Consider the following 26,861-nt stretch of genomic DNA (forward strand, 5'->3'; position numbering starts at 1 on the left):
AGCATCTCAGGCATTCGTTTTTTGCGGTTTAAAATAATGGAAAAAGTATTGCAGTTTGTTTGTTTGCTCACTTTGAAGACTGATGGAAGGTATAAGGCTGAAATATAAGGACAAGGAATTTAATGGATCAGTCGTATGTCAGCACAATTGTCCTGTGTGAGTAATTTTTTGAACCCAAGATTTTAAACTTTAACTTTCTTTTTGTTGTCGTCTTGTTCCGTACCTTACTGATTTAAGAGTGACCGAATATAATGCAATTCAGAGATTTGTTATGTGTTGAGTTTGGCCAACAAGTGTTATGGAGATGCTTTGTGAACTCAAATGGGAATCCCTGAAGGGAAGAAGACATTATTTTCACAAAATACTAGTGAAATAATTTAGAGAACTGGCATTTGAAGCTGGCAGCAAAATGATTCTATTGCTGCCAATTTACATTTTGTATGATGACCACGAAATGAGAAAAATTAGGGTTTGTACACAGACCTATAGACAGCAGGTCTTCCCTGGCTCCGTTTGATTAGTGGTACATGATACCCTTTACCATTCATCATACAGCGGCTTGCAGATTGTGGGTGTAGATGTACGTAGTTGGGCAAAAATACGGGAACACTGTGAGGTATGCATATTTGAACATAAATACAGATGCTAGCCAAGCCTGGAGGTTACACTGTAAAATTTTACTATTAACACCACCTGTGCAATGTCCTCAGTACATTTAAAATGGCAGTTGTGGTCAGAACAGTGTTCTGTGTAGTTGTAATGCGTTATATCAGAGTTAAGTGAATTCAAATGTGGGCAAATTGTTGTCGTTTTGTGGGTGCATCTGTAAACAAGCTAGCCAAAGTGTTTGGTATTTAAAGAGGCACCATAAGGAAGATGTATATAGCCTGCAGGGAAAAAAAAAGATTTTCTAAATCATGTGGACGAAAGTGTGTTGTGAGTAATAGTGACAGTGAGTCATTAAAGAGCTTGTGACAAAAAAGACAACAGCTGCAAAAGTCACTGCAGAACTGACTGTCTCTCATGAATCCTGCCTGCGCCAAACGGAAAGGGAGTGCTGTCAGCAGGGAATTGCAGGGTGGGCTGGAATTCCAAAACCACTCAACAGTGATGCAAATGCCTATAAAAGGAAAAGATGGCACTGAAGACATGAAACCTGGGCTATGGTGCAATGGAAGACTGTCATTTAATTGGATGAGTCTTGTATGACGGTTTCCAACTTCTAGCAGAGTTAACATCTCCAGTGAAACATGGTGGGAGTTGAGTGATTTGAGCTTGCCACTATTTTGCAGGAAGATTGCTTTGAAAATAATACAGGACCTGTATTGTATCCATTCTGAGACAGCTGGAAGGTGTTTTGAATGCCAAAGTTTTCTACATAATATTAGATATGGTAATATTGTGTTTTTTGTTTCCATATTTATCTCCACCCTCTGTAGATGTAGAAGCTTTTAAGTTGCTTAGCGACTTTACATAGGACCAGAGTTTTCTTAAATTCTCTGCAAGATCTTTCACAAAAATAGGACTGTAAATGATGTGGGCTTTGCACATCGTTCTTTCTGTATAGACATGAATTTCTACTAACTTTTGCCTGTCAACAATTCCATATTCTTTTTTGAACTGTGTGTGCCACAGTCTCTGCATTATTGACATTTGTTTTTAAATTTTGTTATTAAATCAGAAAGGTAATTCATAGTCAGCACTCCAGTCTCTTATTTATTTCTTAACTTGAATGTTGGTAACAGTTTCACCAAGTATCTTGTACATTAGAGGCTGAGATAATTATTTTTTATCTTTGCATATTATGTTCCTGCACAGTCAAGTTTGATAGTTCCTTTAGTTTTACCTCGACTTCAGCTTTAACAATTTGTATTTAAATACAACATCCAGGTGTCTCTCCTTTCTTCATAGATCATTTGGTATTGTTCCTGGAATGTCGTTGTAGTCAGGAGCAAAATCAGAAACAAACATTTAAAGTAGCTTTTGAATGATTTTGTGATTTCCTCTTTGGATATTAGATTACTGTGCTGACTGTCATCTTAGCTGAGGAAAGGTCTACCCAATGTAAATGTGTCTCCCTCATACTCCAATTGTGTTTAGTTGTTTCTCTTAAAAACAGAATAGAACATATACGGAATGGAAGGGGATTTATTCACTTGGAAACACATTTACAAGTAATTTGTATCATTCCCAGTATGTATACATATAAAATTGTAGTATGCTTAAAGAACACCATACACAAGTGTAACTAGTATACAAACTTGAAACTATGGTACCAAATGATTTACATTAATTTCATTTTTACTGCAAATTTCATTGCATAATATTTTTCTGTTGAGCGTATTTCAGCATACTGTGTTTTGTTTATATTCCATTACTTTTAGACAGACATATCACATTAAATGATACTGTATGCCATTACACTCTGTTACTGAGTAAAATTTTAGAATTTACTTGCACATGCACAGAAATCAATAGAAGCTTCATCGTTTGAGTAAATCTCCTGTGACTGATTGATGGTGATAAGTCATCTAAGTACTCAGAATACAGTACTTAGTAAACTTGAAAGGGGCAAGAGTCTCTCATACAAATGGCACATGTAACTGAGGCTTACAACTCAGAAACTAGGTGCTTTGAGATGTACATTGACACAATGTTTTCCTTAAATGCAGAATTTATTCCTAAATTTTAATGTTTTTATGCCAAGTGTTTGTGTCTTAACTTCCTTCTCAAGATTTCTTATTGTGCAACATTGGCAGAAAGCATTAATGTCTTATAGTTTACTTCACATTTTACAAACCGCATATATATCAAGTTTTCCCACTGTAGCATTTGGAAATACATCTTACATACTGTAATGTGTAACAGTTGCATCATTAATTTTCTGTGCTTAAAATGTTTGCTAGTTTAAATATCTGTAGAATTTTGTGGCATATCAGAAGAATTCATAAATTGTAAGTTTTTAAAAATTAGAAAGCTGCAATTTCAAGTGAATAGATAAGAACTGTAAATATTGTTTTTAATACTATGCATTTATGAAGTATGAAATTTGCCACTAATTGTTTAATGATCTAGTTGGTTGTGCTAAAAATCACATGTTCCTTCATTACTTACAGCATACAAGTCTGCAGGAGGACCTAACGGACAAGAGACTCGTACTGGGGTTGCAGATACCCCACACCGTTCTTCTTTGAGGAAATCTCGAATGACTTTATTTGGAACATCTCAAACGAAAACACCTCTGAAAACTGTATCATTCACTCCACAACCAGAGGTTTTAAGGTACATGGAATAGTATTATTTTTAATTCAGTACTTTAAGAACAATTACATTATTAGGTTCAAGTAATTGTAACATGGTGACACTCAACAGAGTAAACTAATATCTTTGTAGAAATTAGTTTTTTTATATATGTAGAGGAAAGTGTTCCTCGTCCAGTAGCTTTTGAGCTATCACACTTCTTTTAGTACTAATACAAGTAAGTTTCTAATGCTTTTTATGTCATTAAATTTCATCCACACTGTATACACATATGCACATCCACATGAGACAGGAAGCATTCACTTCCCCCCATATGTTGAAGTAAGCAGAGGTTTCTAATAAATTATAAATGCTATGAAGTGTTGTGCAGCATTTGGAATGTGATATTAATGTTTTTAAATTTTAGTTTTTTATGTCAGTAAGATATTTTTGTGATGATGGTGAATATAATGCAATACAGCTAGAGATTTATTTGTTTTGAAGGAGGAATTTGCTCAACTGGTTGGAGAAAAGGGGGAAGTCGTTAAATGCATTCAGCCACCTTCGATGTTTTGGGCTTCACAAGCCAGCCTCTGATAAACCAGATAAAGAAGTTGCACTATCAACTGAAGATTTGGAAGGAAACAAAGAAGCAGGAACTGCTGACGTAGGTTCTGAAGTATCTCTTGCACACCCTGACCAGGAAATAAGAAAAATAATAGAGGATAATGAAAATGTTTTTGATAACTGCAATCTGGAAGACCTGAAAAACATTCTCTCAGATCTACATAAGCTCATTCTTGCAGTAAGTATTCCAGATTCATTGAATTAATTGATATTTCTTAAACTCAGTAAGTTTTACCACTGAAATTTCCAAATGTTGACATGGTGACATTGTATGATGTATTAATTTTGGAAATATTATTGCTGTCTGTAGAGGTTTCTCACACAATCGAAGGCATTCAAGCAGTGTGTCAAGCTCTTTAACAATTCATGTAGTGCACCTTGATGGCCAATCTCATTATCTTCGGAGTTACAAGCAAGGGCCCCTTTTTAATTAACTATTTCCAATCCAATTTTTCTACTTGATGCAGTCTCCCCAACTCTTATTTATTTTACACTAATGGAAATATCTGGCATAGTCAGACATCAGAGCCATAGTGGGGAATCTTAATGTCAAATGTAGCCCATATATCTGAAAGGGTTAAACATCAAAAGAATGAATGCTGGGACTTACACATCTCCTCCTTGGAAATGAAGTCCCTGTGCCAGCTGTGGCCAGAGCTTTGTGAGTTAATTGGTCTAAAATGGCTGACTATTCCCAGCCTTTGGCAGCATGTTGGTGTTTCCACTGAGACATATGTCTTGGAACATTTTGCTATCCACTTTGCAGTGGCATCCTTGACTGTGTTTTACCTTCATTTTTTCCGGACACGTAAAAGGCAGAGAACATTTTCCTGCTTTTTGCTGTACACTGCTGAGAATCATATAACTATTTACCAAGCTGGAACTGTTGTGTCATCTCCCAACAAGGCCCCAGGCTCTGACTGAAATGATCCAACACTTGAATGCAGATCAGAAAAAATTACCTTCTCAGATTTTCATATCTGGCTCTGAGGTGAATTTCCCTCACAGTGATGGAATAGTATAACTATCATTATTCTTGAGCAAGGAAAAGACCCAACTTCCATTCATAGCTATTGGTCAATCAAACTTCCTTTTACCCTGTATATATTCGTTTTTGTTTTGATGCACTTCAAAATTGCTACTAACTTGTCAATCTGAAAGCATCGTGTAGTAATAGGTCGAAAAACAGCAGGATACTGTTCAAATTAGAACAGTGCTATACAGCTGGCTTTAGTGTCCATCTCAGTTTTGTATCTTTACTGGTAAAATAATCATCAGATCAACATGAATACATTTTTCACTATGTCTCACACCAGATGTAGTATGAAAGTTAATACACATGTTTTTGTCTTAAACAATGTTAGAACAGGATATTTAATTCGTGGTTGTAAAATGAAAGATAATTCAAAACTAGGTTTCTTGTTGTTTCATTCTTCTTAATAGCCTACCTGTTTCAAGATCTGATACAGATGGGTCCTTGTCCTCACACATATAACACACAAGTTTTATTTAGAAAGGTGTTTGTTAACGCTTTTTTAATATAATTAAGTAATAAATTTGTAATGTTCCTCCTCTATTACTAGAATAGTGAAGTAATCTCCAAGCCAGTTAAGTATTTTCTGCGAAGGGACAGAATTTGCATTTGATTTCTTCCTTAGAAACAGATCTAAGTGTTCAGTTTTTAAACCTGGGAAAGTTTGAAGCTTAGCCTTGCATAACCATCATTTATTATATGCCGTGCTTCCACCTAGATACCCAGATGCATTGAACAGTAACATTTTTGTGACAAAGATAACTAACATCCAGAGTTTGCAGGCAGTGTTATTGCAATGACTCAATTATACTTGCTCTGACTCATCTCCCTGCAGATTCAGTACTTATTAAAAAAGTAGGAAGTACAACAGACCACAGCACTATGCTCTAAAGTAACTGTCTGATTGGTTAATCAGAAAATTAATATATTTGCAAAAATACAGAGTACAGTATCACTTAGTAGGTGATTTTGTTGGTACATCAACACAAAATGAAGTACCTAGTGCCAAGAATGAATAAGATTTTGTTAAAACGAAAATGACCTTCTCTGCTGAATAGAACGCGAAGGGTTGTTGTTCATAAAAATAACAACCTTGACAGTATTTGTTTATATCTTCCATTTTATTCTTTCATGATGCAGTGAATAAATTCATAATTTTTCAGTGATAAATTCCAGCATGCTGAAAAATTCAGATTCAACCTGTGACACCACAATACAACAATTGAGACTGAACTGAGCCAAGTAATCTACTATCTGATATAAACCTACATTCACTTTATATCTCGTGGAACTGCTGTAACCCAAGCATCATTGTTTGCCCCAATAAATGAATTCTGCAATTACCACACACTGGCTACAAGACCTGCTGATCTTTACTTCTAACTGGTGATGGCACAAACCTTTTAGGGCTTGTTTTCTGAATGATAGACTGATGACGTTGTAGCTTGGTTCCTTGAAGAAAAACTGGGATACCTCTAAAGGATCCTCCCTCCCCCCCTCCTCCCCCAACCCCTCAAACACACACACACACACACACACACACACACACACACACACACACACACACACACACAGAGAGAGAGAGAGAGAGAGAGAGAGAGAGAGAGAGAGAGAGAGAGAGAGAGAGATTAAGCTGTCTTAACTACACTTAGCTTTGACATTGTTACCAGTATTAATCACATGCATGTTTTACTGCTTACCTGTACATGACGCCTTTTCTACCCTCAGTCATACCCAAGAGATCAGTGTGAAGAATGGCTTCATTTAATACGAAAAAAATTTCCTAACCTGGATGACGAACCATTGTACTGGGAATGCTTGGCTGCACTTGAGGAAGCTCGTGGGGACTACAGCACAGCTATAGATTTTTATAGTCGCGCAATTGTTAGTGGTGCTGAGGTAAGTAATAATATACATATGCATTATACCTTTCCATTCATGGCTGTTGAACAGTCAGAAACTTTAATAGCTACTGACAAAATTGTTCTTAGTTTGAGTGTCACTTAAGTACCATAAACTAATTTTAAGATGCTTAGTATACTAAGTAATTTTATATATTGTTACACATTTATTGATCTGGCTCTTGGCAACACCACATATAACTGACTTTTTACACTGATATGAATATAATAGAGGGAAACATTCCACGTGGGAAAAATATTTCTAAAAACAAAGATGATGTGACTTACCAAACGAAAGCGCTGGCACGTCGATACACACAAACAAACACAAATATACACACACAATTCTAGCTTTCGCAACCAACGGTTGCTTCGTCAGGAAAGAGGAAAGGAGAGGGTAAGGAGTCATTCCAATCCCGGGAGCGGAAAGACTTACCTTAGGGGGAAAAAAGGACTGGTATAAACTCGCGCGCGCGCGCCCACACACCCACACACCCACACACACACACACACACACACACACACACACACACACACACATCCACACATATACAGACACAAGCAGACATATTAAAAGGCAAAGAGTTTGGCCAGAGATGTCCTCTGCCCAAACTCTTTGCCTTTTAATATGTCTGCTTGTGTCTGTATACGTGTGGATTGATATATGTGTGTGTGTGTGTGTGTGTGTGTGTGTGTGTGTGTGTGTGTGTGTGTGTGTGTGTGTGTGTGTGTGTGTGTATGTGTGTGTGTGCGTGTGCGTGCGCGCGCGCGAGTGTATACCCGTCCTTTTTTCCCCCTAAGGTAAGTCTTTCCGCTCCCGGGATTGGAATGACTCCTTACCCTCTCCTTTAAAACCCACATCCTTTCGTCTTTCCCTCTCCTTCCCTCTTTCCTGACGAAGCAACCGTTGGTTGCGAAAGCTAGAATTTCGTGTGTATATTTGTGTTTGTTTGTGTGTCTATCGACGTGCCAGCGCTTTCGTTTGGTAAGTCACATCATCTTTGTTTTTAGATATATGACTTTTTACACTTTTACACCAATTGTGCAAAAAGTCTTAAGTTCTACATGTTTTTATGTTTCTAAGAAATTTTAATTTATTATTCTGACTTTAGAAATCATTTAACCAAATACTGAAAGTACAATCCTCTGAGGCATAAGCTACTTTTCTTTCCATACTTTATACAGCGTTAGAACACAGCTTGCTATACCTTGTTACCAGAAAGATCGTTAGTTGGCTACCAATTGTGCCTGAGAATGTTCTGTACTGCATTTTCTGTGGTGGTCTCAATAATTTTAAGAAAACTGGATAACAGTGGCCTCTGCAGCATGAAGTGGCCAGACAATTTATTTCCCATTGCAATAACAAAGGTCTTGTTGGTAACAGATCCTTTAGGCTGACAGTAGGTGTGCCTGAAAGTTTTAAGAGAAACTTGGTTGTATTCCAGGTCAGTCTTGTAAAACAGTGATCGCAGCATTAAATCCCATCTCTTCTGTCAAGGTTGAACATGCAACACAGTCATGACCTATGTTAGATAAAATTCTTTTATATAAATATTTGATCATAATTCACACTCCCCTCTTCTGAACAACTATTGCTAAGACAGGGTGTACATGACCCGGAACAACTGGGAGATCCAGGAAAAACCCGGGAATTTTTTCATCTGGGATAAACCGCAAAAAGCCCGGGAATTTTTTAGAATTCCGGGAACTTTTAATTGTTTTTGTTTTCGGTTAAATTTTTGTAATTTTGACTGTTAAGAACCGATACTCTAACAAAGGATATTGCTGTATTCTGCTACTGCAGAATAATGCTGCAGCAATAAAATATGAAAGAGAGAAAAAATGAAAATAAAACTTAAATTTAAAAGGAAATGTACCATATACAGCAACAAAAAACAGTGCTCATACAAGTGTTTGCCAACAGCGAAATGTGTCGAAGGCTTTCGGAAGACTATGCAATGCTATGTAACAACAAATTGACTCCGATGAGCGTAACGTCACAACTGTTTGTTATATTCGTTTTAGCAGTTACGAGCGGGATCATGAGCATGCGCAGTTTAGTAGTACCTTTTCCCGCTTCTGGCTACAGAAATGTGACTGTTGGCTGTGTATGCAATAGCTAGATGCTACCGGGAAAAATTTTTCCGGGTACGCCCATGCTGCCAGATTCATGCATGCGCAGCCGGCCCAGATCTAAGAGAGGGAAGGAGGGGGGGGGGAAGCAAATTCATATTCTTGAGTGGAAAAAAACCTTGTGTCACAAAGCGACTAGCATTCAGTCCCTGATTCAGTCCATCGATTATTCATATGACTTTGAAACGCATCCCTGTCAGTTTTTGAACCTTTTTGAACACATTCGAAGTTGATTTCTGAATGAATCATAAGTTGATTTGTGAATGCGTGCATAGTGTACATGATGTCTATTAGGGGAATCTTCATTGCATATAGAAACAAACTTTCCTACAGACAAAAAGGGCTATATGAGCTGAGCTGAGCTGAGCGGAGTAAGGCCGAACGGATGAATGCCAACCGCTGTCTGATTGTGTGGTTGACTGGGTTTGCAAATGATGAGTGTTGTTATAATTACTAGCTGAAATCCATGGACTTGGTCTACAGGAGTGGAAATAAATGAATAACACATAAGAAATATTATGTATTGCCTTCTCGGTGTATCCAAGAAAATCAAATTTTGACAAATTTTTGGCCAGATCTCTATACTAGTAAGGGCCAGTTGTACAGTCCACGGCTAGCAGCCACTTTAAGTTCTATTCTGGAAGAAGCACGGAAAACACGTTGTACGAACATGTAACAATGCCTAACCGGAGAATAATCGCAGAATAACTAAACCGCTGATACTCGCAGAGTTAGCAAAGTTAACCTGTGAAGAAGCTTTGACATTGGCAGGAATAGTTACAGAATTAGTGATAACATTACAGTTTGTTAGAATGCGGAAGGAGAAGAAACAGGGTCATCGGACAAATTATGGAACAATATGACGATTCCAAGTTTGTATAAAAATTTCGTCCTACTACTTCCCGCTTTCATGCTTGAGAAACTGGAATGTATCAATGAAGTGTGAAACTATTTCCTAACGTAAAGCTTTTTGCTTGTAGTAGGCCTAATAGGCATTTGATATTGATACTTTGTGAATTATATTCTGTCATTACAAAGAAGACCGTTTGTGCCAAAACAGTCTTGTTTATTTGGTGTGTGTGACAAATGTTGCAGTATTAGAAAGGCCTGTTTTGTTTTATGTAGCAGACAGTGACAAAGTAGATTAATCAAACTGGGAAACCACACCAGTCTTGGGTCCTATTTGTATTAACAGCTTTTTTAGTATTAGACAACAACATTTCGATTTTTCATGTAGCAAAATGTTTGACAAACTTTGATGAGGTAATAAATTCTTTTGCAGAAAGGAAAGCACGCCATGAAAAGCTGTAGCAAGATTAGAGAGAAAAAAATTCTAGGAGCTAAGGATTGAAGAAAAGTCTATTGTCTTGCTTGTCTCATGTCTTTACTGGGTTTATGTATCCTGTATTTAATTTTTTTTTTTTTAGAAGAATGCTGTGTGAGGAGGCGAGGCACTGCACTTTGGCACACTTACCGCCGAATAACATGTCTTACATTTCCTCAAATACGTATGTTTTATGTATCAGACTCTTCAGAAAGATGTGCACTACAAAATGAACATGTTTTTGAAAATTTGATTTTTTAAAATTTTGACGACGTATCTCAAAACGCTCGAGGGAGTTGCAGGGTATTGCCCCAGTTCGGAAATATCATAGATACGAGGCTGATGCGCAGAGCAGTGTGAGCTATAGTGGGGAAGTGGGTAGTCTCCATGTGACCCGTGTTTTCATTTAGTGATTTTGCTGTTTCCTCTTCATTTACTGCTCTGACACCAAATGAAAACAAAACAGATTTCTCTGGCTGGAAGCTATCAAGTGAATTAAAATACATTCACGTAATTACGGAAGGCTAACATACATTATTAGTTTCAGATTTTATTGTATTTCCACTTTTCTGACACCCAAGCATTAATTGCCTTGCAGAACAATGAAGTTATTTTTGTCGGTTTGCTAAAGAAGTTTTTTTCATTAATCTTTTCTGCCGAGGCAGACAATATATTTGAAACGAAGTGTTTAATTCCACACACTGTCTGCTGCATTTCAAGTGTACATTTTCAACTTCTAGCACACGTCATTATGCCATAATAAAGAACCGAACATGAGATAACACAGTACTGGTATTCCAAGAAAATTTACATCCCGAAAACCACATTGAAAAGCTTAATATCAGGTCATGGCCTACTTCACCGGGAATCTGGACATACGAATGTGCACTTTAAATGCGCACATTTTAGTATGGGTCACGAAATTCCGATGCTCTGAGTATCCTCTGATGTCTTGTTTCTTTTATGGCATAATATAAGATCTTTTAGTTTTTACACATACAAACATAAGGGTTCCCTATGATATCGTAACTATGCAAGTGCGGTGATGCCTGTCATCTGGCACTCTCTGGCAACTGAAGAAACGAACCTATTTCTAACAGGTCGCAGGAAAAGATTCTGAATGGTGATTTGAAAAGCGTTACGATCAAAGTAAATTTCCTGTTACGCAAGTTGAACTATTTGCGAGAATGTAAGATGGATTTCTTAAATCGCAGAGCGTTTGACTCTCATTTAAAAATCAACTCTTTGATGACGAGCCATTTAGATGAATTTCTAGCCCAGAAGATCAGACATTTATGTTGTTATTAAAAATTTTACTGGCACATTTGTATGATTTATCTGAAATTGTAATACGCGCATAAAAGACCACGATTATATGTGAAAGCTTAGCTTCTCTTGCAGGGTATTAATCTTATGGATCAATATTATATGTGAAAGCTTTGCGTTTCGTGTAGCAACACTGTTGTTGTTGTTGTTGTTGTTGTTGTTGTTGTGGTCTTCAGTCTTGAGACTGGTTTGATGCAGCTCTCCATGCTACTCTATCCTGTGCAAGCTTCTTCATCTCCCAGTACGTACTGCAGCCTACATCCTTCTGAATCTGCTTAGTGTATTCATCTCTTGGTCTCCCTCTACGATTTTTACCCTCCACGCTGCCCTCCAGTACTAAATTGGTGATACCTTGATGCCTCAGAACATGTCCTACTGACTGATCCCTTCTTCTAGTCAAGTTGTGCCACAAACTCCTCTTCTCCCCAATCCTATTCAGTACCTCCTCATTAGTTATGTGATCTACCCATCTAATCTTTAGCATTCTTCTGTAGCACCACATTTCGAAAGCTTCTATTCTCTTCTTGTCCAAACTATTTATTGTCCATGTTTCACTTGCATACATGGCTACACTCCATACAAATACTTTCAGAAATGACTTCCTGACACTTAAATCTATACTCGATGTTAACAAATTTCTCTTCTTCAGAAACGCTTTCCTTGCCATTGCCAGTCTAAATTTTATATCCTCTCTACTTCGACCATCATCAGTTATTTTGTTCCCCAAATAGCAAAACTCCTTTACTACTTTAAGTGTCTCATTTCCTAATCTAATTCCCTCACAATCACCCGACTGAATTCGACTACATTCCTTTATCCTCGTTTTGCTTTTGTTGATGTTCATCTTATATCCTCCTTTCAAGACACTGTCCATTCCGTTCAACTGCTCTTCCAAGTCCTTTGCTGTCTCTGACAGAATTACAATGTCATCAGCGAACCTCAAAGTTTTTATTTCTTCTCCATGGATTTTAATACCTACTCCGAATTTTTCTTTTGTTCCTTTACTGCTTGCTCAATATACAGATTGAACAACATCGGGGAGAGGCTACAACCCTGTCTCACTCCCTTCCCAACCACTGCTTCTCTTTCATGTCCCTCGACTCTTATAACTGCCATCTGCTTTCTGTACAAATTGTAAATAGCCTTTTGCTCCCTGTATTTTACCCCTGCCACCTTTAGAATTTGAAAGAGAGTATTCCAGTCAACATTGTCAAAACTTTCTCTAAGTCTACAAATGCTAGAAATGTAGATTTGCCTTTTCTTAATCTAGCTTCTAAAATAAGTCGTAGGGTCAGTATTGCCTCATATGTTCCCATATTTCTACGGAATCCAAACTGATCTTTCCCGAGGTCGGCTTCTACCAGTTTTTCCATTCATCTGTAAAGAATTCGCTTTAGTATTTTGCAGCCGTGTCTTATTAAACTGATAGTTTGGTAATTTTCACATCTGTCAACGCCTGCTTTATTTGGAATTGGAATTATTATATTCTTCTTGAAGTCTGAGGGTATTTCGCCCGTCTCATACATTTTGCTCACCAGATGGTAGAGTTTTGTCAGGACTGGCTCTCCCAAGGCTGTCAGTAGTTCTAATGGAATGTTATCTACTCCCGGGCCCTTGTTTCGACTCAGGTCTTTCAGTGCTCTGTCAAACTCTTCACGCAGTATCATATCTCCCATTTCATCTTCATCTACATCCTCTTCCATTTCTATAACGTTGCCCTCAAGTACATCGCCCTTGTATAGACCCTGTAGCAACACTATGTATATTAATTTAAACCATTAACTTTTTGTGTTTGTGTTAGGCAGCTGTTGTGACTGAGGGCTTCTAGGCACTTCAGTCCAGAACAGCGCTGCTGCTACGGTCGCAGGTTTGAATCCTGTCTTGGGCATGGATGTGCGTGATGTCTTTAGTGTAGTTAGGTTTAAGTAATTCTAAGTCTAGGGGACTGATGACCTCAGATGTTAAGTCCCATAGTGCTTAGAGCCATTTGAACTATTTGTTCGCGCTACTCAACAGTATCACGTGTCCTAAGCTCTGAATACCTGCTGTCATCGGCTGGTTAGATCACATGACAGAACTTTGACCGTCTTACAAAAGCGTCTCGCAATCTCGATTTCAATGCTTCGGAATGTAACATGCGGTATTTGGTGGAATTCAAATTTATACTTTCGTAATACGAAAATGTGCAGTATACATGTTGCTGCACATCAAAGAACTTTCAAAAACGTGTCGCCCCCCCCCCCCCCCCCTCCCCCAGGAGGAAATTGAATCTGGGTCCTCTGCATGGCAGTCAGCCATATGACCATTCAGCTACAAAGATGAAACTCGATATATTTAAATTTTACTTTTGCCCACTAGTTATTCCACAAATCATACTGGAATTATTACACTGTATAATTAATACAGAATACAATATTTTTCGTAGCTGTGAATGACTTCAGGTTTAACACTTACAGGCTGTGTGTTCAGTTAATGGTCCCACTAGCAGATGTCTGTGTCAACTGTGGCTATGGTCTTGCACAAAATGTAATCATTTCAAAAGCAAAAGCTTACAAACTGAACACCAGAAAAGGCAAGATGTATTTATTGTCTAATACTGTGTGGACAGTAGAAAAGCAAAATTTATTTATAGTGTAATGCTGTGTGGACAACAGAAAAAGCAAAATTTATTTATAGTGTAATGCTTTGTGAACACTGTGTTGTTAAAGTGTTAAATTGTTTGGCGTGATAGCAATCTTCCATCTTAAGCTTTGCATAGCATTGTTATTGTTAGTAAGGAAGTTAACAACACAAATCGTTGTCCTTGATTCTTCCCATACAGTTGTGAGTGAAAAGATGCAAGAGCGACTGCATTTTAAATTTGGATTAATCTCCTCATGTGGGTACTCTTTTTAAACAATTTTAAAATAAAAGATCTTAAGAGTTGGTTTCGGTTCTCAGCAGCAATTAATAATGAAGAAATCATAATTGCTTGGAGAATGATTAGAGAAGAAACTTCATGCACATCCCAGCATATTCATTGTACTCTTGGGATTTGATTGGTGGCTCTCTATAATGTTCAGATATTGGGAAAGATTGCAGTCACTGGGTATCCTACCAATTACCAGAAGATGTAGCAGTTTCTGTTTGTCAAAAAGTGTCTGTTGATGCTTTGTAAGACAGTACTGAGCGACACCAACAATAAATTCCTAACTTGTAAAGTGTGGTTCAGCAGCTGTTAAAATAATGCAGTTCTTTCCTCTTTCTAAAGTTCATATTGAGTTTCACTTACTTAGAAATTTGACACTTAATGTTCTTGTACTGTAACTATTGGATGATTGTAAGGCAATTGCAGTAATTTCTGGCACTTTTGTTACAATATTCAGGGCAATAAAGTTACCACTAAACTATTAGTTGTGTTTCTATCATCTTCTGATATTGTCTCCTGAATCTCGCAGGAAAACTTCAATGCTGTCCTCTTGAAATGGTTTATACTGAAGAAAGAATATTAGGAACAGCCCTGAAAACACTATGTAACTCTTCCTGCCTCTATTATAAGCTCAATGGTTCCTAATTCTTCTCTTCCACAACTAATGAATGTGGCTCAATTTTCCATTAATTCATTGTAACGACTTTTTTTTTTTTTTTGAAAAAGGATTGGATACATGAGTAAGATTTTTCCTATTCAGAAGTTTTACAAATGAGGCTCATTTGCATTTGTTCCCAGTATAGAAGACATCATTCTTAATCTCAGCATAGAGGTAAAAAAAATTATAGATATTGCAAAAGAAAAGTTTGAAAATGACAATCTAAAAGTCAACTTACAAAAAACAAATATAATCCCCTTCAATGTTGGTGATTTGCAAACTTGTATTGATTCTCAAGATAGCAATATCGCAGGGAAAATCTGCAGTGAGTGTAAATTCCTAAGTATATGCATAGATAGGAAACTACTATGGACACAACAAATTGACAACGTATGTGCAAGGCTATCATCTAGCCTGTATGTTTTAAAAAGAATAGCTCCATATGTCAATACCCAAACAATGAGGATGATGTATTTTGGTTTAATACATCAATTTCTAGCATATGGTCTTGCACTGTGGGGTGGGGCTTCCAAAACTCACGTAGACAAAGTATTAAAACTCCAGAAAAGAGCTTTGAGAATATTAGGCAAAAAAAGATGCTCGAATATCATGTAAGGAATTGTTTATAGAATTTAAAATTCTGACTATCTATTCAATGTATATGTTTGAAACAATAGTATTAACTGTAGAAGATAAGAAATATACCTGTCGTAATGCAGAAATTCATGATCACAATACTAGACAAGTACAAAATTACCATATGATACACAGAAGACTGAAAAAAACTGCAAACCGTCCATATATTAATGGAGCAAAATACTTCAATGCACTGCCAAATGAACTGAAGGTAATAACTGGAGAGACATTCAAAAAACATCTAAAATTGTGGCTCATTGAGGAGTGCTTCTATAGCCTACTGTAGAAACTAAAATCTAAAGTATTATTATGCAAATAATTTGGACTACATTCTTAAGTTCCTATTATAAAGTAAAATTAGATTGTATACTGTTGTATTGTACTACCAATTGCTATGCATGTAATAACATGTTTCACACAAATACATTACAAAATTACTTACAAACTTCACTCAATATATGAATTATGGTAATTCTGCTGCACACAATTTCTGTGAGTAGAGCAGTACTGGCATCCTGAGAGATGCTGGAATTCGCTCAACTGCAGCATGTAACAGTTGACCCGCACTTCATTATTATCAAAGGTATGCCAGAAACAGCATGCCACTCACCAGGGGTACAAACAACAACAAAAAATTTTTAAAAAGATCACAACTTCCACAAATCTGCATGATAGTGGAACCTCACAGCTGTGTGGTAATAGTATTTATGAGATTCATTTAAGAAACACCACAGTTTACCTTTGTAATAGGGTGGTACATGATGGCTGAGTAAGAGTTGCATGTATAAAATATTCTACACTGCAAGTAACTATGTTCAATTTTGGTAGAATTTACAAAGTATGAAATGGAAAGGATCATAGGGTTCTGGGCAAAATTACAGCAATTTGGCTGCCAGTTCTTTAGTAGAAAGAGGCCTATTATTTCAAATTTCATACCTTTTAATGAAAATCAAACTTCAGCTGCAGACAGGCACAACAAAAGGACTATTACTCACTATAGCATTAGGCCAAAGACATTTTCAGCAGAGACATTCACACAAGCATGTACACCTCATGCATGCATGACTGCTGCCACTGGCAGCTCAGACTGCATCTGTGTGAGAGGTGAGCTTGCTTGTGTGAATGTGTATGTCACTTTGGACGAAAGCTGTAATTGGTAACAGTCTTCCAGTTGTAATAGTCTTCAACTCAGTGGGTCATCTTTATGATGAGTAGCAATCTATCCTGTTCCTAATAATGTGGATACCTGTAATGAAGTGCTTAAACATGTGAATAGGGCCAGAAAAATTCACATTTTGCAATAAATTCAAAATAGATGCAAATTCTGCCTCAAAATGCGAAATTTCTTAATACACTATTTCATAGTGAATAGATGAACTATTTTATCAGAGGTAGTTTGGAGTAACTTTATTGCCTGCATATAAATATCAAAATGTAATCAACTTTCAGTTACTGGTATTGTGCACCATCTGGTGAATCCCAAATTGGAATGATAATGTGCACTGTGGGACCTAGCATTTTATAACAGAAAAACCTGTACTTTTATTTATTAGCTAAAGAGCAAAAGATGGTGTAATGTGGACACTTATAATGTGGCAAATTAGGTGGTGGATGTCTTGAACTGTGGTTGCATCAAATACTGCTAGAGGTTGGGCCTGAACTACATCATTAACAATAATCTGCTAACCTCAACAAGCAATTTCATGGCAGCCATCCTCTAAATGCTTTGTGTTTTGCAATGCATTGGTTTCTTATTTTGAAATATGTGAAACAACTAATCCTGATTGATCATGGATTTTGGTTACAACCCACAAAACATCAGATGAGTCCAGCGATCCCTGTGACAATGTGTTTGTTCTGCTGTAGGCTGATGCCATGTGAAATGGCAGTGGGGTTGCTTCCCCGCATCGCTCCTCTCCAGTCTGCGATGAAAATTCTAGTTCATTTACACTCGGAACTACCTGCTATTACAGTCTGTAGTGCACCCACTCTGTGCTGTAATGACTGGATAACAGAATCTGTAACTTTTTGAGTGCACGAGAACTCTAACCAAAAGTTAAAATAGTTATTGTCGTTTGGTTCTACTTCTACGCTAACTGATTTGTCAGATCTATCGTTAGCATTGTCAAGCATGGGTCTCAAGGCTATGAACACTCACAAAAATTTGAAATTAATAGTGTTCAGAGTTTGTAAACATTGAATTGGGTGGAAAAAGACAAATACTGTCCAGAAATACCTTAAATTGGACACACATTGAGTTCGTTGTCAGGGAAATACTGCTGCTTTCGATAGAACAATCATTTTAGCCAAACGGAAAAAGGCATTTCAGAAGGAAAAGGTGTTTGCTTTTGCAAAATTTCCACTCCAAAAGTACCCAATCAGTATTTTTTAAATCAGTTTCAAAGAACTAAGCCTTTAATTATCTTTGCTCATGTAGCATGACAACCTTTTAAATTGGTGCAGCTAATCATTTCTAAACCGAAAAATAGTTTGGAATTTTGCAACAAATAGATCCAAATTTTGCCAAAAATGCTACATTTTCTGGTCTCTTCATATGACAATATACTGTAGTTACTTGAGTGCTAGTGCATCTGGCATTACTGTTATTCTGGTATTTTCATAGACAGTAAAATTTGATAGCATATCAAATAAAAAGGCATCTGGTTGGCACTCCTTATGACCTAGCAAATAGTTGTGCCGTTCCCTAAGATTGATTGTATGATGCTGATATGCATGTAGTTTATCGTCATACAATGTGTAAAGCTGCTGGGCTAACGTATTGATGTGTCACAGTGTGTAAGACCTGCACTCATCATCGTTCTCATGCACCACCAGTACTTGCTTTGAAATCCGCGGTACATGCAGCTGGACTATTGTAGCCAGTGCCTACATTTGGACAATTTTTCGAGTGACACGGAATTCTTCATTGTTTATTTTGCATATACTGAACAATCTGCTGCTCTAAATCTGGAAATCTTCCCTGCTTTGATCCCCATATAACCAGTATGCCTGTTTGATACTCACCATGTGGAGGAGAGTTGAGTCTCAATCTATCCTTTTCATAATATTATCATTCTTTACTCTTCATCTGACGCCATCTATGAACATTCTCTTTTATGACATCAAAGAGTCTTGCTGGTGCACAGGTGTTTGTGGCTTTTACTTCATGAATCACTAATAACTTAAAATCAGTGTCATATTGTCTGTGTGAACCAGTTGAGAATTGCAAACTCTTAGATCCTCGTTTCTCGTTTTGAGTCATGGCTGTAATCCGCATCCATTATTAATTTCTACAATTTGCAGTTCTTACAGGACTGACGATATAAACATACTGAATGACAAAAATATGGTGTCTTCTTGGCTCCCTGCAGCTGAATTGGCAGAACTTTGGATTAACACTGTAGTGAACCTTGAGAATCAACAGTGGCCTAAAGCAGTGGCAGTTTTAATAGCTCCACGTGAGTGATGGAAACCATGACATGTTCGTGAATAAACATCCAAATATTTTTAACAAAAGCTGTCTGTACAATTACAAGAAAGTTTGTATTGTCACCAAATTGTTTCTTTTTATCAAAATAAAACATTACCAGTGATCTGTAATGAAAGGGATTTAAAATTTTTCTCGTTTTCTAGATTTTGTAAAAATCCACGCACAGTTAATCACAAAACATGTTGCCTTTACTTACTGTATTGCTTCGTGGTGCTTCCTTGGGTTGTTTTACTCCAAGAAATACACTGCCAAATGTGGGAATTCCTCAAAAATGTGCAAACAGACAATGTTCCCTGATGTGAGCAAAAACTGGACATTATGTACCATAAGTAAAATCAACATCTTTTGTAACAAACTGTTTTTAGATCTAGAAAGCGAGCCACTTTGTAAATATCTTTCATTACAACCCACTGGTTTTGTCAAATCCAGAAACATTTTATGACAAAAATATGTATTTTTTAGTAATTGCAGAGACAGGTTTAAAATACCTTGAATATGAGATATTAACCACTTCTATTTTATTCGTGCTGCATGCGTAATGTTGTGTGATGTGATAAACTCATGAGATCACATCTCCTGTTCTGTGATTTTCAAATGAAGCAAATCAGGCAGCCGCCATCTGGATTTCATTGTTCATGAAGCTAAGATATGCCATATTTGAAGGTTCTTGAATTAATACTTGCATATGACGAAAGTATGCAGTTTCAATGATACCCTGCATTAAAGCTATCTCCTAAACATGTTGTTGTACTAAACTGGCCCAAAGAGTTACTTTGTTATATGAAACCTTTACATAATTGGTTAAGCAACATAAAATCAGTGACCTGAGCAGTAGTAGTTTAATCCGCAAATGTAAGATGACCCTGTCTTTTTAGTTGACAAATTTGGGAAAAACCTCGTCTTATCGGGCTTGGCGACCCCGGGGTTCCTGAGCTGGGGACTGGTAAGTGCCGCCAGTCCCCTGTCACCGTAACCTCTGAGCATACTTCAGCGACCACCGTGCGGCGTGGCGGTGGAACGTTGTGTGTCTCAGGGAATGGGGATCTTGGCTTGACCGCCTGGATTGCGAGGACGGTAAACCTCTATAAAAACCCCTCAATCTTACGGTGTGCTGCGCGCCTATAAGATGCATGGCTGTTGGGGTGGAACAGTCGCAAGCGGGCAACCTCTGGGGCACCTGCCGCACCCCAGTTGTATCAGGCTTACCTAGGCACGTGGGGCTCTGTCTAGGTGGACTTCTAGTTCCCTAGCTGCTCGTGGGACCGAGATGGATCCTTCGAATTCCTCTTTTCCTCCTCCCAGCGGAAAGGGTGGGCCGCTGGAAGGTTCTAACACCCAGTCTCTGAAGAGGGCTCGTGCAGTCAGTCCCCCTGACTGCAGCACATCTTTGACAAGTCAAGTCTTTAGTAACAGAATGCATTCTGGTAATCAGAATGTGTTTCTCATTGTAAAGCGGAAGGAGGGTAGTTTTGAGAAGGTTTCGCCCTTCTATATACAAAAGGGTCTGGAGGGCATCTGTGGCTCCTTAAAATCAGTGAAGCGTTTGTGTAATGGGACCTTGCTCGTGGAAACTTCCACTTCCCAGCAAGCCACTAACCTGCAAGCTGCTAAATGCCTTGGGGAGTATGCCATAGACACTGAACTGCACAGCACCTTGAATTATAGCAAAGGTGTTGTGACATGCCGGGATCTAGTCGACATTCCCAAAGACGAACTGCAACGTGAGTGGGCTCCGGAAGGTATCGTTGATCAAAGCTGGCTTCCTTCGCCTTAGTGTGCGGCCTTATTTCCCGTCTCCAATGCGCTGTTTTAAATGCCAGCGTTTTGGGCATACCACCTTCGGGTGTAAAGGCGAAGCGACTTGTGGCAACTGTAGTAAGGCTGCTCATGAAGGAGTTGGTTGCTCGTCTCCAGCCAGATGTATCAATTGCTCTGGCAACCACCCTGTGTGGAGTACGGACTGCCGAATATTTTTAGAGGAACGCAAAGTCCAGAAAATAAAAACAACCAAGCGTATCCCCTATGGTGAGGCAAAGAAGATCTATAAGTCAATGCAACCTCCCACATTTGCTACAACTTTTGCATCCCTGGTTCAGAAGCCTACTCCAAAAGTCGATGCCTCGACGCAGACCGAGGTGGTGAGTGTTGGCACTAACACCTGCAGCTGTCAGTGCACTTGCAACGCCGCCAGTGTTTCAGAGCCAGTAACCCCTACTCAACTGGCAGACAAAGGTACAGTGGCGAACTTGGGCCAGCCCCTGGCGCCTCCAACAGCTGCGGCTGTTCCCAAGCCCAGTGCGCCAATTACCACTCCCACATCCGCTCCCCCAAAGCCCACCAAACCACAGAAAGCTCCTGTACAGCAGCACCAGCGGGCCAAATCCCGTGGTAAATCATCTGACCATGCGGATGTTGTTTTACGTGAGGCTTCCTCTGACTCTTCCCCAGAGTTGATGGAATACGATGTATGTGTGGGGCAATCATCTCACCCCACACCTGCTCCTCCACCTGCTGCGGTCTCCCCGCCTCGTCGGAGAGACAGAATGAAGGTGCTACCCCCATCATAGATGGCTCCCATACTTCAGTGGAACTTGCAAGGGTTCAGGACGCATGTGGAAGAACTTCGTCTCCTATCTCAGGATAGACCACTATGCCTATGTCTCCAGGAGACTTATTTCAATCCATCATACTCCCCTGAGATACGAGGCTATACGCTCCACAAAAAGGACAACCTGCGTGGAGAGAGAGCTAGAGGAGGCGTAGGTATTTTCGTCAGGACGGACTACCACTCCTCGCCTCTCTCACTTACGACGACTTTACAGGCCGTCGCTGTGTCCGTGCACGTGTGTCATCCATTGACTGGATGTTCCCTTTACTTGCCCCCACATGATGCACTCGATGAAGCGGCCCTCGCCGACCTTCTGACACAGCTCCCCCAGCCATTCATTATTTGTGGTGATTTTAATGCCCACAATGTGCTTTGGGGCTCTGCAATTACCTGCCGCAGGGGTAGAGCAATTGAGAGGCTTCTCCTGTCATCCTGTGCCTACTTGTTCAATGGAGGACAGAGTACTCATTTCTGCACAGCGACTGGGTCGTTCTCTGCCATTGATCTCTCACTTTGCTCTCCAGCTCTTGCCGCCAGTGCTCACTGGGAAGTGGTCGCTGACTTGCACGGCAGTGATCATTTCCCAATCTGGATTCACCTGCCAGATGGCGTGAGCCCCGAAAGGAGACCACCACGATGGGTGCTCAGTGGAGCTGACTGGACACTTTATAGCCAGTTAGCCCAATTCTAACACTGTGCGAATGTTGAGTTGTGGGCGGATCATATTACCAACATGGTCCTCCACGCTGCTGCGGCATCCATTCCACAGTCCACGGGCCACCGGAAGAGGCCGCCTGTGCCTTGGTGGAGTGCCGAATGCCGCTCTGCAATCAGGACCAGGCGTGCAGCTCTGCGTCGGTTCAAGTGTCGGCCGACTGCCGAAAATCTTGCAGCCTTTCGGGTGGCGAGGGCAAGATGTCGCCGCATTATTCGTGAGAGCAAGAAGAGGTCACGGCAACAGTTCCTGAACACCATTAATCGTTCCACCAACAGTTCCATTGTGTGGGAGACGATCAGGAGAATTTCTGGCAGAGGCGGGAGGTGCCCCATAGCTGCTGTAATGAATAACGGCACTCTCCACATGGATCCGCGAGACATTGCCCAGACTATGGCAGCGTATTTTGCCACAGTTACTGCAACAACCAGTCAGGATCCAGGCTTCCAGCACCATAGAGCCGTTGCTGAGACATGTAGTCTGGACTTCCAGTCCACTTCTCATGAAATTTACAACTGCCCATTTTCTATGTGGGAGCTGGATTCTGCATTGTCTGGAGCTCGTGACACATCCCCTAGTCATGACAGGATCCATTACAGTATGCTATGGCACCTCACAATGCGCAACAGAGAAATCCTCCTCGCACTTTTTAATGCCATTTGGGCGTCGGGTCACTTTCCTGACGCGTGGCGTGAGGCAGTTTTAATCCCTTTCTTAAAACCTGGGAAAGACCGCACGAGCCCAAGTAGCTACCGTAGTATTGCCCTCACTAGTTGCATAGGGAAGACCTTGGAGCGGATGGTCAACCGCCGCCTTGTCTGGATGTTAGAATCCCGGCAACTCCTTAGTCGCTTTCAGTGTGGGTTCAGGAGGTTTCGTTCCACCTTCGATAACCTTGCCCTCCTGGAGGTGGCTATACAACAAGCTTTCCTCCGCCGTCATCACCTTCTAGGTGTATTTTTCGACATCGCGAAGGCCTACGATACCACTTGGAGGCGTCTCATCCTGGAGCAGCTTCACGAATGGGGTTTTTGTGGTTGTCTTCCTCTTTTTATTCAGTCTTTCCTCTCGCCACGATATTTTAGATACCGAATTGGTGACGTCCTGTCTGATCGCTTTGAGCAGGAGAATGGTGTCCCTCAGGGTAGCGTTTTAAGTGTGACTCTCTTTGCCATCGCTATTAATAGCATTACGTCCATAGTGAAAAGTCCTGTCCAGTGTTCTTTGTTTGTGGATGATTTCTCTTTGTTCTCCTCTTCCTCAAGCCTTGCAACGACAACTCGTCAGTTGCAACTTACGATTAGGCGTTTGGATGACTGGGCGCAGAAGAGTGGTTTTAAGTTTTCCACCGAGAAGTCTGTATGTGCTCTTTTTAACCGCTCTCGTTCGATTTTAACCTTTCCTGAGTTGCGGTTGAGGGACACTAGTCTTACTTTTAAAGACACGGTGAGATTTCTGGGGCTCATTTTTGACTCGAGGCTCACGTGGTTACCTCATCTTAAAGACCTGAAACGGCGGTCGCTTCAGGCTTTAAGTATTTTAAAATGTCTTAGCCACAGTACATGGGGAGCTGACAGGACTTGTCTGCTCCAGTTTTACAGGGCGTTTGTGCGATCTCGGCTCGATTATGGGTGCACGGTGTATGGGTCTGCGAGGCCTTCTTACTTGAAAGTTGTTGGACGTTGTGCACCATGAAGGGCTTCGGTTGGCCACTGGGGCATTCCGAACTAGCCCCATACTAAGCCTCTGTGCAGAGGCTGGTGAACTGCCACTTCATACGCGGCGACGGCTACTTACAGTGCGCCAGGCGTATAAAACTTTGTCCACACCATACACCCCTGCATACCATACCGTTGCTCAGCCTCCTCTGGCACGGTTGTTTTATAACCGGCAACGTGCGACGCAGCCCTATGGGATTCGCGCACAGGATTGCCTCGCTGCGATGTCTATGGCTGGTCTTCGTGTTTTACGTCGCGGTTGGAGCAGATCTCCACCTTGGCTCCTCCGGAGACCCAAACTTATTTTAGATTTGACTGGTTTTAAGAAGGATGGCACACGAGATTTTATGTTCCAATCTCTGTTTTTTAACATTTTAGGTGTGCATCACGGTTTCACTGTTGTTTATACTGATGGCTCCGAACAGGAGACTTTCCTTGGCTGTTCTGTGGTGTTCCCTGACCATGTTACCCGGATTCGCCTCCCTGCTGAATATACCGTTTTCGCAGCGGAGCTCCACGCGATCCTGAAGGCACTGGAGCTGATGCATCGTGTTCGGGGCGATCGATTTCTTCTCTGCTCCGATTCTCTTAGTGCCTTACAATCACTGCAGAACCTATACCCGACTGAGGAGATGGTCCAGCTGATACATGACCAACTGTACTTGCTCCAACGGCGGGGTAAAGAGGTATCCTTCTGCTGGGTGCCTGGTCATGTCGGCATATGGGGCAATGAACAGGCTGATCGGGCTGCCAAGGAGGCCTGCAGAGAGCAGGATGTGGTCCAGTGTCCTATCCCCTTGCAGTCAGTCATCGCTGCACTTCCACAGGAAGTGCATGGAGTTGTGGGAGGACGAATGGCTGGCGGTGACGGCCAATAAACTGCGGTCGGTAAAGTCAACCACTCGGCCGTGGCGTTCCTCCTGCCGGCTGCTCAGGCGGGAAGAGGTGGCCCTCACACGTCTTCGGATCGGGCACTGTCCTCTGACGCATAGCTATTTATTACGGCGGGAGGATCCTCCGTTTTGTGCTGCTTGTGGTCTGCACATCTCTGTCTGGCACATTTTAAGACTGCATTTTATACCGTGATGCAAGGGCAGAAGCACAAGTTTATGGGGATCTGCATTGTGTTTTAGCTAACGATGAGACGTGTGTGTCTAGGGTTTTTAAGTTTTGTGATGTGTCTGGACTCTGGCCTAAACTCTTAGGCTGGAGGATTTAGTGTATTGCAGAGTGGCTGATTCCTCCCAGTTTTTCCTTGCGGTCAGCCAGCCACTTCCATCTGCTACATTGTTTTAGCTCCCTCTCCCTTTTTCTTCCTGTGTTGTCCATGTTTTACTGCTGACGCCCTGCTTCATCCCACGCTTCGGTGTGGGTGAGCACATATTTTCCAATGATTGTTCCCCGTGTTTTTGGTTCCGTTTTATGTAAATGTTCTGAGTTTTTTTTCTTGACACCCGTCTCACTATGATACTGAACGGGCGCTGAAGACCTTGCTGTCGTGCGCCCATAAACCCTTCTACTACTACTACTACTACTACTACTACTACTACTATCAGATAAATACGGTACTTTTCTTACCACTATGAGGCACTAATAAATCTGTTCTCATATTACAGCTGCAGTTGGGCAGGTGTTATTTGGGAATGAAATTTTATTTGGCACTGTGTTATTTGATTCGAAATAAAGTACTAGGTTTAAATGTTGTGCTAGGCATGGACTTCTACCCTGCTATTTGCTTTATCCAACCAATAAAATCATTTGGTGGACCCCTGAAGGGTAAAGGTCCATGTTTGATCCCTGGTCCAGTATGCAGTATTAATCTGTTAGGTGCATCGTTCTGTCCATTTTCATGTACTGAAGATACAATTGAGGACTTTCTCTGGTGAATAGTACAATAATTAACAATGTGTTGTTGTAGCTTATGATTATGATGTAGTATGATGAGGTTTACAATAACTACTGCATTTAAAGCTCGAATTATAAATGATATTCTAAAAGTTTTACTCCTAACATCGAGGGGACATGAATTATAATTTTTGGAATGGAAAACTCCGTAAACTGCACAGTGAAGTGAGAGTTGTGTGTGCTGTTCTAGTGCATCTATTGAAGAGTATTGCTCAGGATGACAAAACCCCTTCAGGACTTTGGATACTTTGCGGCTTCATATTTTGTGGAAATCGGTTCCTATTTCTTTCAGGCACTACTTCTTTTGTAAATGTTTGTTATGTGTTTATCAAAAGTTAATCCAGAATGCTTTATAAACAATGCACAAATATTTTTTACAATTTAGGACCTATTGATCCTGGGGAAAAAAACACAGTAATTGATTAATTGTCCTTCAAATTCAGGTACCATTAATCCTATAATACACATGCGAAAAAGATCAAATTTTCAAAAGATGTGTAAGTCATATTGGCTGATGTAGTAGACAGTTTAATTCTGCACATTATGTATATTAACCTGAATAAAAATTCTTACATTTTTAACTTTTAGAATACCTTTTTTAGTTAAAAATTTTATTTCTCTATAACTTAGTTGAATCTG

The 26,861-nt window shown here is 40.0% G+C and overlaps 1 protein-coding gene across 1 annotated transcript in view; it reads left to right on the forward strand.

The window, feature by feature from the left end:
* Positions 1-26,861, forward strand: part of LOC124612593 — a 105,920-nt gene that overhangs the window by 53,705 nt on the left and 25,354 nt on the right. Inside the window, exons 6-8 of the mRNA XM_047140876.1 lie at positions 3,117-3,282; positions 3,745-4,045; positions 6,629-6,799. Of these exons, the coding sequence (XP_046996832.1) occupies positions 3,117-3,282; positions 3,745-4,045; positions 6,629-6,799 (638 nt within the window). The remainder of the gene's footprint in view (positions 1-3,116; positions 3,283-3,744; positions 4,046-6,628; positions 6,800-26,861) is intronic.

The sequence above is a fragment of the Schistocerca americana genome, chromosome 4, assembly GCF_021461395.2.
Source record: "Schistocerca americana isolate TAMUIC-IGC-003095 chromosome 4, iqSchAmer2.1, whole genome shotgun sequence".
Taxonomy (NCBI): Eukaryota; Metazoa; Arthropoda; class Insecta; order Orthoptera; family Acrididae; genus Schistocerca; species Schistocerca americana.